Consider the following 20,618-nt stretch of genomic DNA (forward strand, 5'->3'; position numbering starts at 1 on the left):
ATTGAGAGGATTTGTGAAGAAGAATGTCAGAAAATCCCCAGTCCAAGTGGGCAAAGCTTGTTGTGTCATATTCATAAAGGCTGGAGTCTGCCAAAGGTGCTTCAACTAAGTACTGAGTAAAGGGTTTGAATACTAATGTTAATGTGATAAAAAAAAATTTAAGAATCTGTTTTCATGTCGTCATGATGGGGTACTGACATAACAAAACCGAGCAAAGTAAAGGGGGTCTGACTTCTATCTCAATGCACTGTATATTGCCACAGAAATGGGAGCGAGGTATGCCCTGCCATTAAGAGAGTTGAAGTCTTGACAATGTTGCAAACATCAAGGCTAAAATACCTCACAAGGGAAAAGAGTGCAGTTGTAACAGGTTGCTTTTATTTGTTTACCACACTGAAGTGATGCAAAAATGAAACCAGGGCCATGGAGCATGCAAATCAGAACTCTTTAAAAGAGGCACCTTCCAAATCATAAACGCTGAGGTTAGCAACTAAAGTGTGTTTAATTCTTTTTAGGTTGTTGTTGTACTTCTCAGCTCTTCTTTCCTAAGTGTCCTGTCTGAGCTGTGGCAGGGGGCAATAAGTTAATGACAGAAATCTGAACTGAAAAGCCTATAAGCCACACAATACTGCATCATGTAATACATTACAGTGCCCCTTGTGTGACCATCGAGCACAAAGGGGTCATCAGGCTCCATCTGCCAATTCAATCCTCACATGAGAAAGAATCTTTAATCTAACATTATTCTTTCATGCTTAAAAGCCCCGCCTTCCACTCAATCACTTAATGGCAATATGTTTTTGGAAAGTCGTGTGCTATGTCTGAACTGGATTATGTGACCTCACTACAGTAAACTTGTTATTTAACTGACTGTATTAAATGGACGCCTCAGTGCAAAAGACTGTCCTCATCTCACTTGAGTGGAGACGGGACTGAGTGAAAACTTTCTACTAAAAATTATTCCTGTGCATTCTGACACTCTGTCCTCAAAGTAATGGCAGCATTTTCTGATTCTTCAATATCTGACAGACACTGTGAAGTATTTCCAAGAATTTGGACCTCTTACATGCTGCCTTAGTCCCATGGTTGCCATGTTTTTTTAATCTTAAGAATAAAAATGCTGAAGTATTGTTTTATTGGCAGTAGCAATGATGTCCCAAATGTGTTAATTTGGACTGGTTTCATTTGGATGTGATTTAGGACCATGTTTTATTAGTTGAAATTAAAGTTTGTGGATTGTTTGGTTAGTGAGCATATCATAGGATGGTCTAGTTCCAGTATTGTAACAATAGACTCTTAACATTAGACTCTTAAACTGGGGCATCTGGGATCTGTACACCATTAAACGTCACAGCATCAATGCTATATATATATACTTTTTAAATAAATGTTAGATAAATTGAGTGAAGTTTGATCTATAAAGCAGAAATACATATGTCATTATACAGTGCTGTGAAAAAGTATTTGTCCCCTTCCTGATAACTTATTTTTTTGCAAATTTGCCACACTCAAACTTTTCAGTTCATCAAACAAATACACAGCGTTCCACATTATTATGCAAATGGCATTTTTCTCTTATTTTCCTAAATATTAATGCAAATGACAGAATATTTTTCAAGTCATCAGCTGTTAGAGTGTAATTCAGATGTTTTAAAACAAACTTCATAATGATAACCATTATTTTTTTTTTAATAAAAACCTCAGAATGCACTGTTCCACATTATTAAGCACAACAGAATTTTAAAACATTTTATAGGTTGTAAAGAACTGAAAATGGTCATTTGTTGAATTTGCAGCATTAGGAGGTCATATTTACTGAAATCAAAAACTATTTCAATCGAAAAAAATCATCTTAACAGGCCAAGTTCCATGTTAACATAGGAGCCCTTCTTTGATATCTCCTTCACAATTCTTGCATCCATTGAACTTGTGAGTTTTTGTCGAGTTTCTGCTTTAATTTCTTTGCAAGATGTCAGAATATCCTCCCAGAGCTGCTGTTTTGATGTGAACTGCCTCCCACCCTCGTAGATCTTTAGCTTGAGGGTGCTCCAAAGGTTCTCAACAGGGTTGAGGTCAGGGGAAGATGGGGGCCACACCATGAGTTTCTCTCCTTTTATGCCCATAGCAGCCAGTGACACAGAGGTATTCTTTGCAGCATGAGATGATGCATTGTCATGCATGAAGATAATTTTGCTACAGAAGGCACTGCTCTTCTTTTTGTACCATGGAAGAAAGTGGTCAGTCAGAAACTCTATGCACTTTGCCGAGGTCATTTTCACACCTTCAGGGACCCTAAAGGGACCTACCAGCTCTCTCCTCATGAATCCGACCCAGAACATGACTCCATCACTTCCTTGCTGATGTCTCAGCCTTGTTGTGAGATGGTGACCATCCACCAACCATCCACTACTCCATCCATCTGGACCATCCTGGGTTGCACGGCACTCATCAGTAAACAAGACTGTTTGAAAATGAGTCTTCATGTATTTCTGGACCCACTGCAACCGTTTCTGCTTGTGAGCATTGGTTAGGGGGGGCTGAATAGTAGGTTTATACACGACTGCAAGCCTCTGGAGGATCCTACACCTTGAGGTTAGTGGGACTCCAGAGGCACCAGCAGCTTCAAATACCTGTTTGCTGCTTTGTAATGGCATTTTAGCAGCTGCTCTCGTAATCTGATGTATTTGTCTGGCATAAACCTTCCTCATTATGCCTTTATCTGCATGAACCCATCTGTGCTCTGAATCAGCCACAAATTTCTTCACATAACGATGATCACGCTTAAGTTTTAATGAAATATCTAATGTTTACATTTCTTTCCCAAAGCGTTACACTGTTTGACACCTCTTTGCAGCAGAGAGATCCCTTTTCTTTTCCATATTGCTTGAAACCTGTGGCCTACTTAATAATGTGGAACAGTGCATTTTGAATTTTTTATTAAAAAAAAAAAGGTTATCATTATGACGTTTGTTCAAAAACATTTGAATTATGCTCTAACAGCTGATGACTTGAAAAATATTCTGTCATTTGCATTAATATTTAGGAAAATAAGAGAAAAATGTCATTTGCATAATAATGTGGAACGCTGTGTAGATGTCATTGACATTGTTTTTTCATCTTTTCTTAAAATTCTTTAGATGGCACCATGATGTGTTGCATTTTGAGATCTCTTATCCTACTTCACTTTGCTGGACAGGTTCTGTTTGAGGGATTTCTAGGTTCAACAGGTCTGGAAGTAATCAGGCCTGGGTGTGGCTAGTGAAATTGAACTCAGCATTCCAAAAACTGTGAGCGAAAATTTCTAATCTTCCAATATATGGTAGTGATGATAGTGATAGTAATTATACCACATTTAGGTATTCTAAAACTCACTGCATTTGTCTGGAACAACTTCCTGTATTTGTCAGAGTTTCAGACTGCTGCACCTCGTTTGGTCAAAGCTTATTGTGAGCAGTAAAGTTCAATTTTCACATCCTCAACTGTTCCTAAGAGTGAAACTGAAGTTAAGAGACAACATGAAGTACTGTTGGTCGATCCTGAAACTCAGAGGTCAGTTGCAGAGCTTCCTTCTTTAGTCTGACACGCCCACAGCTGAGGCTCTTACCCACAAACCATAGCTAAAGCTTCAACTTGCCTCTGTTATTCCAAGCTCCCTCCTCTGTCTGTGATCCACCCTGTGCAGCCTTTAATTCAGTGCAATGTGGCTCCTGATCCTTTCCCCATCCCTTCGTCTCTGAATCCCAGCTGCTTAGGCACTGTCCTGAAGAGAGAGAGAGGAAGAGAGGTAGAGAGAGGAAGAGTGGGAGAGGGAGAGCTGGTTAATGGACTCTCTCATCAGTATTCTAGCCGTGCTGTCACCTGAGTGGAGGATGGGAGAAAAACTAAATGAGTCTGCAAATTCCCTGATTTGGTGCAGAGTAGGTGAGAGTCAAGAATAGCTCCTTTGGAAAAGAAGAAGACGTTTTTTTTTTTTAGTTGTCAGGTTGGTTTGAGTATTAAAGAAATTATTGTTTGGGTTGGAAAAACCTGGTCTGATTTCATGTGTTCAACCAATGAGAAACTGAAACATTTCATATTAATATTTAACAACTTAAAATGATTAATTCATGGTCTCATTTATAATGTGCCTGCACTGTTTTGTATGTTTATGTGTGCACATGGGTGAGCAGTGCAATATTCATAGCCTCAGCTGATACCTAAAGGTGGAGCAGGCAGATCTGGGTATATGAGGTATGGCTGTTAAAAAACAAGACTACAATTTAAATGAAACATTTTTCAATGTTTTCTCCTTCACTATACTCCCCTTGTGCATCAACACACCAATGCATTCAGGTCTCCCACTGATCTTTAGAGAGTCGTCTCAGAACCTCTTGTCGTTCTTTTCTTAAGTTCTGACAGACTCAAAACTTTGAGCACAGATTTGATCTGAGGAACAAGGGAAAAGTCACACAGTGCTGGGTCATGTGAATAGGGAGGGTAATTTGATTTTGTGCCAGAAACTGCTTTACCAAGAGTGAACCTGTTTGTGATTGTGTTGATTCACCGTCGATACTTCTAGAACCCACTCCTCCAAAATTACACCCAAATTACACAAGCAAACAATCAACATGGCCTTGAATTTGGACTTGCTTTGTCATGCTTTCTTCATCCTTGGTGATGATGGTGTTTTTCCAATGCACTGACTGACATTTTGTCTCGGGATCATATTAGAAGAAGAACAAAAACAAGTTTCTTCTCATGTGATCCTTCTAAAATCTGTGGGTTTCTTTTAATTTGTTTGAAAATGTCTCCACAAATTTACCTGCATTTTTCCTTTTGATCAGGGGTCAGAAGTTTTTGGACAACTTTGGCACACACTTTTGTCATGTTCAAATTTTCATGCAGAATTTGCCAGACCCTCTTTATTAGTGGAGACCATTTCCTGTATCATTTTTATACTGAGTTTTTTTTCCCCCAGAGCTTTATTTCAGGATTGAAATGTACAAACAATGTATGAATGCATTAATTCAAATGCAGCTTTCAATTACGAAAATAAGTGTAGTAATGATTTGGTTAAAAATATATGTAAATAATTGAATTAATTAAATGAATTGACACCAAGGGACAAAGAAAATTAAAGAGTAATAAAAAAAAGAAAACCCAGGGGGAAAATTACATCAATACATACTATTTGAGGAAAAATAAATCAATTCAATAAATCAATGACAAAAACTTTGAATTGGGAGCATATGTTTACAGTTCTTATAGCTGTCTTGTTTTTGGATGAAGAAATGGTTCTAAAGTCTAAAGAATGAGGATAAATAAAGAAAAGTCCTCAAGTGACATAGGTCTGTTGGTTCTGCCTAAAGCTACACTAATTTATTAGTATATACAGACAAAATTTTCAGTCGATATATGCAGAAATACAGAGGCAAAATATCGGATGTGAATATCGGCAGAGATTTTGACATCTGCCGATATAGATATGTGCCTTTATTAGCTAATATCTGCCGATACTGATACCAGACTGATGATATCGTGCATCCCTGTTATATATTACTTAGTTTCTTTGTGGAAAGCTGCAAAGTGGGGTTTTGTTTTTGAATATTTACACTTGTGAATAAAAAACTTTGCAAGAAATGTTATATTTTTCAGAAAAGGTTCAAAGTCAAAGGTAACGTTATCTAATTTGAATCTACAAATATCTTGCCATAGCTTTTGAATATATGTACATCCAAAAAAGATGAGTAACGGTCTCTGCATGAGATTACACAAGGTCAGAGAAGCCACTATACAGAGTGACAGCAAGGCTGACTGCAAACACGGTGCTAAAGCTAAGGTAAATCAGTCAACATGTCCTTCAAAATAAAAGTCAGTAGTTCTTGTTTTCAGTAGCAGCTCGTTTGAAAACCTTACATTTGTTGCTTCCTGCTGCAATAATCCCTACATAGGTCCTATGATCCTGTTTAGTTTTATCATTATTTTTTACTTCTTAGAGAGTTTTCTATAGATAATTACAGTATATTTACATATTCACTTTTTATTCAGTGTTGTTTTGCTGCTGTTTTTACAGTGCACTGCAGATTCAAATTTTTAATATGAAACCAAAACATTTGTTGCTGCTGCCTGTTTCTACATGAAAACAGCACAAAGTTTAAATACATTTATTCTGATTAAGTTTTTGCATTTTACAATATTTTTAGTCTTTGAATAAGAAAACATGTTTCAAGTTACTGAAGCTTTGTGTAACCTTACCCATTATACCTCCAAAAATGATAAAAAAAAAACATATTTTATATTGGGTATTGGACACATATGTATATGAATTGCATTTAAAACTTCAAACATTCGTACCAATCAACAGGAACATTAAAAATGTGCACAAGGCTTGTGTTAAAAAAAGGATCAACTGGAATGTCATTCAACAGGAAGAGACGCCCTGTCCATACTTTACTTTCAAGGTTCCAAACGTGCATGCATGGATTTGAAACGTTTCCATTTCTGCCAGGGATGAGATGATGAGTCATTTTGTGCTTTTTGGCTTTTTTAAACTGATGTGAAGAAGCAGAAGCTACACAGGTTCCAGGAAAGCTGCTGTTAAAAGATCAGAGCTAAAACTGTTTTCAGACAGGATGGCCTGAGATGTTGCATGAAAGTCCGGTATAAAATAGATACAGATTTTTTTTTAAGTTGTGAATCATACAAAGTGCTCTCAGAAACACATAACATCTCAGAGCTGACAGGAAAGAGTACCATCGGTCATCTGTTGATAAGATGTGACTGTCCAACAGGTGTGAGAATCTTATTCAAATGACGATGACAGCTATCTTTAGAATCCTAATATATCCTGACTGATGCTTTTGAGATGTTCTTATTTGATGTTGTTCACTCTTACGTGAAATATTGAGCTGTTTGTGTCTCACAGGAGGAGGAGGACGAAGAGGAGGAAGAGGAGGGTGTGTCTCTGGTACGAGTGACCAGTAGGAGGAGCCCTCACAAAGTAGAGCGAGTTTCTGGGTTGGTGATTCACTCCCATGTGGACGTCCCAAATGTAAGTAATGCAGTTTGTTCAACCGAACTCTTCATTAGTTATTCTATTCAAGCATCAAAGGTACAACACGTTGAATTTTTACACAAAAAGGCCTACATCAATTAAAAATGACTACTCCAGTGTTTTCAAAACTGAAATCCTTACTGTTAAAAGTTCAAAGGTCTGTATTTGGTCTGGTCCCATGAGCAGGGACTCTTATCCTTGGTGCAGGCGGTCATTCCCTGATCTCCTTCTCCCGAATCTCAGACCCTGTCCTCTTTCCTTTCCTTTGCAACAAAAAAATCAAATTCTGTTATTCAGATAATAAATATTTATGGATAAAATCCACTGTCAATAAGGCGTTCCTTTGCTTCCTCTCAAGACTACAGTTTCTGAAACAGCCGCTGGCATGGCGGTATGAGCTGTCTGAGTTACAGTACATGGTACAAACACCTTTGGAACACTGAAGAAGTTTCTAACAATCAATCTGATCTCATGGAAGCTCTTGTAATATTTAGGTGTTAAAAGGTAAATGTGACCTCACAAAACCTGTTTAGGAAGGATCTTCTATTCTTTTTTTAAGTTAATATTTGCACTGTGTGGTTGTTATTTTCAAGTTTGCAGATTAATACCCTTTTTTTGAGTTTGCATTGCAAATTTTATAAGTAGAAACAAATTAGGATGAATTTGATTGGTATCCAGATGCCTACAAGCTCATTTATTTATTGACTGATTTTTTTTTAATCTTGAAATATCTTGCCAGGCAAGGTACATTCAACTACTACAACAACTCTGCTCTTGTTTCTATTGGATAATTTTTTACACTTGTTTCCAGTCTCTCTTAGCTATGCCAAACTAAGGACTAGCCAGATTTATATCAAGAAAATAGGGTATGACAGGAAGATCTATCCTTTCTGCCTCTGAATTTCACATGGAAACAAGGAAGTGCATTTCCAAAAATGTTAAGCATTGTCTTTCTGAATGATGGCCAACTTTCTGCTAACATGAGAAACAAACACAGTCCTCATGTTTCATCATAAAGATACACTATTTAGCCATGGTCAGGTGTTTCAATCAGACCTGTTGCCACAGGTTTTTAAAATCAAGCACCAAGCCATACAGAGCAAACATTTGTGATACAAAATAGATCGTTCTGAAGGGTCAGTGACTTCAAGTGTGGTACTGTGATAGATGCCACTTTTGCAGTAAGACGGTTCATGAAGTTTCATCCCTGCACAGTCAGCTGTAGGTGATACAAGAAAGTAGAAGAGTTCAGGAACAACAGCCATAAAGTGGAAGACCATATAGAGGGAGGCCAACGACTGCTAAGGTGCATAGTGCATGAAAGTCACCAACTCTGAAGAGTTCTGAACATCCACTGGCATTAATGTAAGCACAAAAACTGTGGCAGGAGCTTCATTGGATTCCATGGCTTGAACAGCTGCATTTGAGTCTCACATCACTAAGTCCAATGCCAAGTGTCAGAGTGGTGTAAAGCACACCAACTCTAGACTGAGAAGCAGTGGACACCTGTTCCATGGAGTGATGAATCACATTTGGCAGTCAGATAGGTGAGCCTGGGTTTGGCGGATGCCAGGCGAACGTTACTTGCCTGACTGCACTGTGCCAGCTGTGAAGTTAGGTGGAGGAGGGGTAATGGTAGGGGGCTGTTTTTCAAGGTTTGGGCTAGGCCCCTTATCTCCAGTTTAGGACAATCTTAATGCTTCAGCATGCCAATACATTTTGGAAAATGCTATACTTCCAACTTTGTGGCAGCAGTTTGGGAAAGGCCCTTTTCTTTTCCAACATGACTGTGCTCTAGTGCACAAAGCAAGGACTACAAAGACATTGAGAATCTTCTGACCCACACAGAGCCCAGGCTTCAAACTCCACTGAGCACTTTTGGGATGAACTGGAATAGAGAATGCAAAGCAGGCCCTCTTGTCCAACTTCAGTGCATGGCCTTATAAATGCTCTACAGAATGAATGGGAACAAATTCCCCCAGAAACACTCCAAAATCTTGTGGAAAGCCTTCCAAGGAGAGTGGTGGCTGTTATGGTGGCAGGAGGGGGGCCAGTTTCATATTAAAGTACATGTATTTGAATGCAGTGCCATTACAGTCCCTGTTGGTGTAATGGTCAGTTGTCTGAATACTTTTGTCCATATAGTGTGTGTGACAAGGGCTTGATGTGTTTCACAGTATGGTAAAAAAAAAGAGTCCCTGTGTTCACATGCCATTACAGCACAGCCAGTGGCACATGGCAACACAGTGGCCGCAGGCGTTGGCTTTTCAGCTGAGCCCAGAACTAGTGCAATGGTTAGAGGGGGCGGAGGCAGGAGGATCGAGTGGGTTTGGGGGCGTAAAAGAGAGGAAGATGCTCTCTGTCAGCTCATGGACTCAGCGTGATCATGTATGCTTTAGAATAGAGCAACAGCACAGGTTGACTTGGATGTGTGTGACATGGAGCTGGCTTTGTGTATGTGTGACTCCCTCTATCACAAGGAGGAGGCAAGGAAGCTGAGGAGGCGCGTGTAAGAGGAGGGAGGAAGGGAGTGAAGAGGGGGCTGTAAGGAGGGAGATATAGTGGGGGAGGCTGAAGAAAGAGAGTGAGAGAGAGAGAGAAAGAGAGAGAGCAAGGCGGCTGAGAGGCAAGGGCCGGTGCAGTGCAGAGCTGGAACGGACACCCAGAGCTCAGCCTTCCTCAAGTTGCCATGGAAACCACATTCCTCCCCCGCCTGCATCCCTACAGACTGCTCTGACTCTCTTTTACTCTGTATCTCTCTCTCTCCCTCTCCTGGCTTCTCTGTTTGTCATCCTGTCTTTTTTCTTGTTCCTCTTTTAATTTGTGTCTTTGTTGTTGTGTCTTTTTTTCTTCTTCTTTCTCGCTCTTTTATTTTCCACTCCGCTTTCACACCGAACACACATCGAGCACGTCGTGATGATGCACACTCAGCAAGCGCACACACAAACACAAACACATAGATTTCAGATGCTTTTGCTCTCTGTGGCAAGGTGAATGTGTAATTGTGCATTCCAGTGCACTCGTGGCCTCATAAGCATTGCATGGTCGTTGTTGTTGTTATTGTTATTTTTGCTTCGTATCTCTCTATTTTCAATCCCCCTTCTGTTCAGCACCATGCTTCAGTAATGCCCCCTCATCGCGTTTCTGCCCACACACAGGGCATGTTAGCTTCGTTTCTGTTAATTTATGGGGTCTGTCATGGACCTGTGCAGCACCTTCATTCTGTTTTACCAACTGCTTAACCTACGACTTGCACCCCATCTCCCACCTCTCTTTTTTTTCCTCTGTCTGAGCCAACAGGCTCTCAAATTCTGTGAACTTGTAGATTGCATACTATAAGATGACTACAGACTAAAAGACTATAAGATAATGTGAGTATGAACTAGTGATGTTCCTATAGGCATATCATTTCTGATTAGACACAAATTGTAATAGCATTTAGCCGACTAGTCTTGAATCAAAAAAACATGCAGATGCAGATGGTCTAGTGCACAAATTACACCGAAGATTGAGCCAAAATCTCAAATCACACCATCTCCATTGTCATGCAAAATCTCTTCTCTTGATGTACAGTTGTAGTAATAAAGCATGGTGGTTCAAATTCACAACGTGTACCTAGACATTACTGGCCTTCATCATTTGGGAACAATACGAAAAAACACTTTAAGATGTATGTTTTTGCAGCATATATTTCAGCTCTATCTACCTTATTCACAGTTGCTGATCAAAGCAATCTGCGGTAGCAAATCTGAAACTTTGTTCACTGGTTAATAGGCATTTTTACACCAAATTATCCAGAATATACAGAGTTTAGCTTTCTTAGAGGTCCAACTTTTTGATACTTTATAATAATGCAAGTTTTAAAACAATAATATCATAACAAGGGTTCTCTTAATCAGTGACAGAAAAATACCGATGCAAACACATGTAAAAGTATCATAAGCTGTTATATAGTCAAAGTAATCTTGCAGGGTAATCCTGGGGTCCAAGACCCCTTGGACCACAGGATTTTAAGTGATTATTCGCAGAATTTCTGCAGTTATCAGCAGTCAATGGGATCCTTTATTGTTAACATATTTTGAAAGTCTACTATTTTGCATTGAACTGTTTTTGTGTCATTTTTGATATTACTATGGTCTCAGCAGATGTTCCCAAACTTTTCAGCATGTGACCCCCAAAATACTAGCACCAAAGGCCAGGGACCCCACCATACCTGGAGGTGGGGAAAATGAACCATGTTGCCAATGCATCATGTACAAATTACTTACATTTAAGCACAAATCTCACTTAATTGCTATAGTTTTATCTTAAATGTAATCAATTTTAAGAGTATTTTTATGATAATGGAGAAAATATGCCTCTTTAAATGATTTTAAATCTCTTTTTATTTTTTTGAAAGCATTCAGCGACCCCCCTTCCAGTGTCTCCCGGCCCCCACTTTGGGAAAAACTGGTCTAAGGGTAGTTGGCATCCTGTTTGGATTCTGTTCAGAATCAATCCCCCTGCTTGATAGGTAGATTGAAGATTATAGCATTAACTTAGGAACTTAAAAGGAACTTGTTATGGATCGTAAAGGAGAAAAGGTGGCAGTAAAAAGAAAAATGTTTTAGAACACTTTAGACTTGTCCACTGAGCTGTTTGAGTTTTTTTTAACTGAAAGTAAACATTAAAGATCAGTGGTAGACTTATTTTACATTACTGTGGCTGTGGGAGGATGCTGCAGCAACTTAACCAAAATGCTTTGAAAGGGAAAATTTGTGAACTATTTGTGTATCCTTGTTAATCGCAATTGATGCTATAAATCGTGACAGCCCATATATTTAGTTCTGTTTACCTTCTTTAATGCTCTATATAAATTTAAGGGAGCAGCGAAAAGAAAATTAGTGTGAAAAAGTACAGGTGCAATAAGCAAAGGCTTCAGCCTACACCTTTTTTGGTCCAGTTCTTCTCTTTTGGTGTTAATGCTGATATCGCATTAACTTTGTGTATTAACTGTCATTGGACCAGTTTAATTGAGTTTTATGTGTTAAAAAATAACCAAAATAAGCTAAACTAAACCTGTGATCCCCCTTGTTGCCATCTCCCTTTCCGTCCTCCATCTCTTCCATTTCGCTCCATGGTCATGCTTCTCTCTCTCATTCTTCCATCAGTTAGTGGTTTGGTGTACGTGCTGGAGCAGCTGTTCCCTGCCACTGAGGCCTATTAATAGGAGTCTCAGCCGTGGAGCTTTTGTCTTCTGCATCTGCATCGTGGAGGCTCCTCTTCATGTTACATTTGAGAACCTCTCATTCTTTCAGCCTCTTCCTATCTTGCAGTCTCTCATCATTTTGCTGTGCACCCTGCCACCCCCCCTTCGTGCATATTCACACAGCACAAAAGCTATGATTCATTGAGCTGCAGACACATCAGCTGTAAAGATTCTCCCATACTACACTGTGGGATTTATTCCTTTTAATATCAGCTGTTTGTGGAAGGAACAAGTTGTATCTGCTCAAATGTAACAACGCCTGAGAGAGTCTTACAGGACTTGCTTCCTCACCCCCTCTTGCAGTTAGTTAAGGCTACAGTCCATGCGTGTTGATGTGGCGCTGCCCCTTTAAGACCGCCTCACTACCGACTGTCCTTTTATGGAGCTGCATCCGGTCAGGTGACGAAGGAGCAGTCACACAGCTTCTCGGAGAAATGCCTAGAAATGACTGAAAAGCTCAATACATGGTCTGTGCAGTGGTCGGGGAGGGGCGTTGTAGTGCTCATTACGGTGGTGTATGTGTGTGTTACACTGTGTCCAGGTGGGTTTATGTAATCAGGGCTGTGCAGACTGATGCTGAGTGTGAGGAGTTGGTTGGGGGGGGGGTGTAAGGTGGGATGCAGAGAACCATCTCTGTTCAAAAGCAGAGGATGATTTCAGCATTTATGCCATAAATCACTGCTCCTTCTTTTCCATTTGTCAACAGAAGATCAGAGGTCAGCGCTTTCATTTCACAAGATAAATCACTCCATGCTGTTGATCCACATCCTTCCTGTGCAGGCTGTTTAATTGGGCACAGCATTTATCAAGGATTGCACAAACACATGTGTAAGGTGTGATATTTTTTACTCTGAAACAAGCCCAAGGGATTGTTATTCCTCTGGGTCTGCTAAAACAAAATTGTTCTTATTGTATTTAACACTAGTTATCAGATTTAGTAGGAGTCAGAGAGTAATTATAAGCAAATCAATCCCACTGTGCAATGTTGTTTTAGTGTTTGTGTCATTAAGTAGTTACAGTAATTATGGCAAAAAAGCTTTTTCGCTGAGTGGAACATCTTTCAAATTTTTAAGTTCAATTTTGAGAGTGATATTTTCATCTCTTGTGTTTATATCCAACCACCAAAGAAACACCAGCAGTCACTGAATATTGCTTTTTCTGCTTGGCCGTGTGTCATAACTGATGACAATAATCCAATACAGGCGACAGCTTTATAACGTAATAAACTGCAGATTAAATTGGACAATATTGTGTAATCTAATACAAGGATGCTGGAAACGACAGCTTTGAAAATGATTGTGAGATGGTGTCTTACCAAAGCACGGGCTGCACATGCTCCTCGATGGAATCGAAGATCTGTGCAGGGATGAAAATTAACAAATGACATTTACTGGCAGTTCTGTAAATGAGTAGCTTTTTGTGTCGTTGTGGTTTTTAAAGTTAGTAATTTGACTTTATTCCAGGGTAATTTTTGGACTTTACTACATTTTTACCGAGTCCACTTAATGGAATAAAGATGTGGGCCTAGCTTTACAAGAATCATGTCAAACTGGCCAGTTGTTTGGCTACCACATGATGGTCAGTGGCATGTAGCGAGAAAATAATTCCCTATAACATCCAAAACCAACTGTTGCATTTCAGCCTATTGAGAAAATCTATTTTTGAATCAAACAACCTGATGTATATTCATATTTTATTGTTGTTTTTGAATTTTGCATGAAGATAGATTCTTCTTTTCAACCCTCAAGTATCTACTCAGTACTTTGAGTAACAAGTCCAGGATACAGTATTTAATGTGTTATTAAAGAACAAAAAACAACAAATGAAGACTTAGAAAAAAGTCATGTTGGCACTTTGAATATTTTAGTATGTGCAAGAAAGTGCCATAGGTGTGCATCTGACTCAGAATATGTATTTATACTTTATTTTATTTAAATGTTCAGTGCACTCTAATGATCATATCTGCAATAAACGTCAATGTAAATATGCTGGAGTTAGCACAATAGCTCCAGTTTGTTTACTGACCTTCTCAAACCTTTGTTGTCCACCACTAAAAATAGCTGTAGGTCTTGCGATATATTTAGTCATGGTGTATCAGTGGCCATTGTTTTGGGGAAATAGGATTGTGAACGCTTTCTAAAGTGTCTTTTGGCCCGGCTGGAGTCTGCTCCTGGCATCTCCGCCAATCTTTCAGGGGTGAGGATTTGCCAAGTGGCTCCTTATGTTACTCGTACTCCCCATCGAGTGCTTTTTTTTTTTGGTCCGTCACTTTTTCTCATTTCTCATTTCTTGACACCAGGAAACCAAAATGCTTAAAAGTTGTTTGAGCCTCTACAATCTAAAAAAATGTTGTTACTTGGCTCTGCCTCACCACTTGTAGCATCCATTTTTTTTTTTTTTTAAAGGTTTATTTTGGGCATTTTTGTGCCTTTATTTGATAGAGAAGGATAGTGGATAGAGTCGGGTGCAGGGATGAGAGCGGGGGAGAGACATGTGGTAACGGGCCTCAGGCCGGATTCGAACCCGGGCTGTCTGCTTACATGGGGCGCGCCTTAACCACTCGACCACCTGTGCCCCAGCATCCATATTTTTGCGTCATTAGATCAGTGGAGTGCAAAGGATGATGGGTACACAAGTGGTAACTGTAGTTCGCACACTTTTGTCCTAAATACCCATTGTCTGAAACTGTCAAGTCCCGAATGGTACTGAGACACTTCTTCTGAGACACTTCATTTCTATTTTCCCCTGTTGTTTATGTTGGGTTGGGCAAGGAACAAGGAAAGAGGGAGATGACAAGGCATCAGGAGTGCCAAACAGGGATATCTTTATTTTCCTTAACTTCCCTCACTCAACACAGTTAGTTAGCTTGTTTTACAAAGTGTAAATTGTGGTACTTGAATAATACCAACATCCATGATTTAAAGTTCTGCTCTGACTTATGCCAACACAGAGGCAAAACTATTTGGCTCACAGCCGTCAAATGCTCATCAATATAAAGCCCAACATTTCGTTTGTCTGCATTAAAAATAAAAAGGGGTAGTTGTCATTTTTTTAACAAAGGAAGACGAACGCAACATCTAATGCATGCTTTCAGGACTTGGTGTCATACTAACACCAATGGACAACTTAAGAGAGTCAACAATTAACCTGACAGGCATGTTTTTGGAAGCTGAGTACCCACAGAGAACCCACTGGGTGGAATCCAACTGGGATTTAAACCAGGAAACTGCTTGCTGTGAGGCAACAGTGCTGACTTCTGCACCACTGTACAGTTTAGGGGGCAGAAGCAGAAGAAAATGGATGGATTTGTTTTAATTTAGTACATTTAAAGAGTTCTTACTTTTTATCTTCTTTGGTAAATTTTAATCAAAGAATCTTAAGCTAGTGCAATATTGTTGTACTCTCTCTACTCTTGGTTTTATGTTTCCTACATAAGCATGCTAACCCTGCAAAGCAGATGGATTGTCCAGGTTCCATGTCTGTCACCTGGCAGTTCCATCTTGCAAAGATCCAATCTGAAATGACTGTGCGAAGTCTGAGAACGGGCCTGACCAATCAGCATCATTTGAGGAGAACGAGACCGTAGCTACTGGTGAGGTTTAGTTGTGCTGCAAGGCTGTTGCCGATGTATAAATCAATCAGTCAATGTTTATTATATAACACCGATTTGTAACCACCAGACACTGGCTGATTAGCGATTAGCTCAAATGTAGCTGTAGTGTTGCCACAGGTCCAGGAACTGGACCACATTTCCTTATTTAAAGAATGGTACAGAAACACACTGTAAGCTTTTATTGGAGTTAATAATATGTGTTTGCTCTTTCCTGACCTGCTTCAGTGTGAGTTTGCAACAGTAACAGACTGTGTTGCAAGATCTAGTGTTGTACTCAAGACCACATTATCCGAGAACAAGATTTGCCCGAGAAAAGAGTGCACTGAGACCAAGACAAGACCAAGCCTTTTGGGGGTCTGGCCCAAGTCAAGACCGAGACCAACACAAGACCATTAAGTCAATTAAAAGAAACCATGACATGGTTGAACAGTTAAAGAGCATTCTCTCTTGAATTTTAGTTTTACTTTTAATAAATCTGACAGAAAAAACAAGGTGTCTAACTCTTTCAAAGGACAACTTGCAAAAATCTTAAATCTTAGATTTGTTTGACTAACTTCTTGTCAAAAAAATCAATCCTTGTATGTATTTAAAGGCCACTGACAAGTCTGGAATTATTTTATTGTTTATCTAGATTTTCATGTGAATGAGGCCAAAAGTAAGTGCTCAGAGGTATTTCTGACCAGAAATAAGATGGACTGATGTCTGAGCTTTTGCAGGTGTAGCTATTTGTTGTTTTGGCAAGTGTTTCTCCTTATTATCACATTGATGAAGTTGAAGAATAGCAGATCAGTGCTGGTCTCGACCGGTCTTGATGGTAAATCTCAAGTCCTGCCAGTCCGAGGCTGAGATAAGACCAAGTAAAAATGCTCTAGAGTCCGAGACAAGACCAAGACATTCAAAATGTGGTCTTGAGACCGGACTCAAGACCAAGACCATTCCTGAGTACTACGACACTATAAAGGTGATAGCAATGACTGCTGCCGGCGAAGCTTGGATGTAGCTTTGGCGGCAGTTTTTATCAGCATTTCACTATTGAAACAGGAGCAAAGAACCACACTGAAAGCCATTCTTGGTGGAGAAAGTGTTTTTGCATTCCCCCTACTGGCCTCGGCATGAGTTTGATCTAACAACTAGCTCCACCGTTTGTCTATCACCTCATTTTGTCTTGTCGCTCTGAATGGGCTGTAATGAATGTGACAGAACATTCGTCAGATAATTTTTAAAATGTCCCAGACACATAGTATGGGAGGTTTCCCATATGGATATGAAGTATATCCCATGTGAATCAGCCATCTGGCTTTTCACGTTATAAGCTTGCAGTTTCTTAGATTTTCACATTGTAAGCACTTGACTGCAACATCTACCCCTAAAGCAGCAGAGGTAGTAGGGTTAAAAGATGTGAAATAAAGAATAAAAGAGAAAATGTGCATGTTTTGATCCTCAAAGTTACATAAAGATGAAATGTCTCACAAGACACCAACACTGCATTAACCTTCAAGACCTTTTCTGTCCTCTTAATTTGATTAGAGCACATTAACTTCCTGGATTCCTTTTCATGTGCTCCTCCTGATTCAGAAAACCAGCAATTGATTGGCTCTAAGAGGACCTACCAATTTTTTTATGTATTTGTATTATGTAATATTTAAAGGGAGAGGTTTCTCTCGCCTGGAGCTATGAAATATTTCTACATGCACAGTTGATATTAAAGAAGTGTGTTTTTGCACATTCACTCATACATAATGATACATCCATGTCCACACACAGTCTCTGCCCTTCTTTATATCATGTGTCATGCCTGCCCTCCTCATATCAGTGTGTTTTCTCTCTTTTAAGTGTAACTGCATGGAGCGGTTTATGCGATTTGGACAGTTTGTAAGCGACAGGGGGATGCTGGGGAAGGATGGTTGCAACATGTGCTCGGTCGTGTGTGCTCTGATCGATATGCTTACATCGTCCTTTTAAACCGTGGCTTTCCAAGCCCCTCCTCGCCTGCTCTGATTGGCTTCATCAAGGTTTGTAGCTGCATCTGACAATGTAACATGAGGCTTTCAGTGGTTTCTGTTGGAAAAAAATGCCCAAGTTTCTCCAGCTTGTGCTCTCTCTCAAAAGAATGCCATTATAACATGGCAGGCTTGTACTTTCACAGCTGATTCTGCTGTGTGTGCCTGCTCTTAAGGTTGCAACACCATGCAGCATACCGTCAGCCTCACATGCAGCCTTTTTCACCAGGATGGCTGCATGGATGCACCCTAACATGCATGTAGTTTTAAGGCACTTTGTCTTATGTGTGTGTAAAAACACTGAGAAGACACTAACAGTCATGTAGGAGCGCTGTAACATGCAGACTGTACAAATACATTCCCTTTTTCCCCACACAGACACACCCAGCTCTGTTCCCCGTCACATTTCATTAATAATGCATATATGCAGGGCTTTAATGGCGACACTCTTACATTCCCCTCTTAGCTCTCCAAAAAATAAATGCTCACCTTTCGTGTCAGGATGTTTTATATTGAGCTCTTATCAACCTGCAAATATCCACAAATGTTTCACTGGCAGTCCTGAACATATTTCTGCCACTGATACATGAAAACCATACAGTCTCTGCTTCCCTGTCTCCTTTTTCCTCTCACATTCTCACTCTCAATCTCTTCCTCCACCCACTTGAAAGCTCAAGCGTGTAATCTTGTTGGTTTCGTACACATGTGTTGATGTCATCATTGTGAACATGAAATATTTCCTCTATGGTTCTTGAACCAGCCTTCAGGAGAGCTGTTTTTTCTTCTCATTGTGACCCATTCCTTCCTATTGGGGCAGAACTGAAGAATAAATTAATCAAACGGTAGTGCTGACGAGGCAGACGTAACACTAGGAAATCAAAGAGATAGTGAATGCAGTGTAGTGTGAAGACATCACACTGCGTTGACATGAAATAGTCAGAAGAAGAGTGAGTGACAGTCAAGGTGAAAATAGACTTTTAATCTCCGTTTTTTGTGACAAACAGCCTCAGGTTGCAAACTATTAGCATAAGAAAGCTGCAGCTGAACTGGAGATGACCATGGAGATGACCAGTGACCACAGTTTGCTCAGCGCAGGTTGGATTTTGGCTGCATTGGTCTGATGAAAAACATGGGTTAGACTCATAATTAGTAGATTAGCACTAAGGTAGTGCTTTGACACATTAATAACCATGACTACTGACTTTTTTTTGCAAAGAAAATACACAGACACAATGCTTTTATCCTGCATTGAATGGCGAAGCAGCACCTTCTCACCCTCCACAGGCACGACTAGCATTTAAGAGTGCTGCTGGCCCTTTAAGAGCAGCTAGTGAAGCGCTCAGTCCTGTTGGTGCTGCTGCTGCTGCTGATGGCAGCGCTGCCAGTTGATTGGCTGTGGCTGTCAGGGCTGAGGTGCTGGAGGGATGCTGCTACGTATCTCTCCCCCTCCCTCCCTCTTTCTCTCTCTCTCTCTCTCCCTCTCTCTCTCCCCATCTCCCTCTTGCTTGCTCGCATCCCTCTGAATAATCCACATTTAGGGCAAGCTGGCTGAGAGGCGATCCAGAGCTCAGCTCCTCTCTGCAGGCTGAGAAAAAGAGACAGAGAGAGAAAGAAGACGATTTTCAACGCAGGAGGAAAAAGCGAGAGGTTTTCACAGAGGCGGAAGACACCAAGAATTAACAGAGGAAGATTTTCATCTGCGGATATCATTTATTTATACATATTGTTTATATATCTATATATATATTTGTACACACACATATAGATATTTATATATACACTTATTCCTGTACATATCTGTATTTGTGCTTGTCTGTTTATATTAATATTTTTATATGTATTTGTGTGTGTAAATATATATGATATATAAACAAAAGAATATATATATATCTATACATATATATATATGAATTTATATGCGTATCACTGTGATCCAAGAGAAGCAAGAGGAAATTTCTATCATCGGGGCTGGTCTCTGATTCTGTGGTAGTATAAAATATCTTCAATATTTCCTTTGATCTTCTACGTCAAGAGGACAAAGACTACGTGCCCATTTTGTATTTTTGTTTTCCTGTTGTTGCCTCCCATCCCCTCTCGATCGTTCTTTTTTTCTACACTCGAGAGGAATAAAATTGGAGACTGACGGGGATCTGAGGGAAAAAAAGGGAAAAATCTCTAGAAATTTAGTGTCATTTCCGTCGGCGTTAGCACACTGTGAGCAGATCACAGCGTGCTGAGTGAGATCTGAGGAGGCAGCAGAGACAGAGTGCCACGCCGCTCAGCGTCAGCCCAGCCAGTACAGCCAGCATGCACAAACACCACCACTGCTGCAAGTGCCCAGAATGTTACGAGGTGACCCGCATGGCTGCCCTGCGTAGGATGGATGCTCCGTCGTACGGAGGAGGAGACTGGCAGGCCGAGCCCTATGGATACCCACCTGGGTACGGGGGAGGCCAAACCTTGCCCCCTCCAGCCTCAGGGGGAGGTGGAAGCATGGGAGGAGGATCAGGCACTTTGGGGAGAAGTAAGGGCAAGATAATGTCTGGTGGGGGCCCTGGAGGCCCGAACCCAAAGGGCCAATCCAAAGGGGGCCCCAAAGTAAACGGCAACAACTCCAGCGGACAAGGAGGATGGTGGCCTGAGTGCACCTGTACCAACCGGGAGTGGTATGACCAGGTAACTCCTCTTCCTCATTCTCTTAGACAGCTCAGGCCTGTGGGACCT

General features: G+C 40.3%; 1 protein-coding gene across 9 annotated transcripts in view; it reads left to right on the plus strand.

Moving 5' to 3' along the window:
- dlg3 (discs, large homolog 3 (Drosophila)) overlaps positions 1-20,618 on the plus strand; it is a 161,401-nt gene that overhangs the window by 20,750 nt on the left and 120,033 nt on the right. For 6 of the 9 annotated variants that reach the window (XM_041796996.1, XM_041796993.1, XM_041796995.1 and 3 more), the window contains exon 4: positions 6,905-7,030. In XM_041796996.1, the coding sequence (XP_041652930.1) occupies positions 6,905-7,030 (126 nt within the window). Of the gene's footprint in view, positions 1-6,904; positions 7,031-19,409; positions 20,571-20,618 lie in introns of those variants that run through there. The other 3 variants (XM_041796999.1, XM_041796994.1, XM_041797001.1) reach the window with 3 other exon arrangements.

Source organism: Cheilinus undulatus, linkage group 10 (genome assembly GCF_018320785.1).
Source record: "Cheilinus undulatus linkage group 10, ASM1832078v1, whole genome shotgun sequence".
NCBI classification, from domain to species: Eukaryota; Metazoa; Chordata; class Actinopteri; order Labriformes; family Labridae; genus Cheilinus; species Cheilinus undulatus.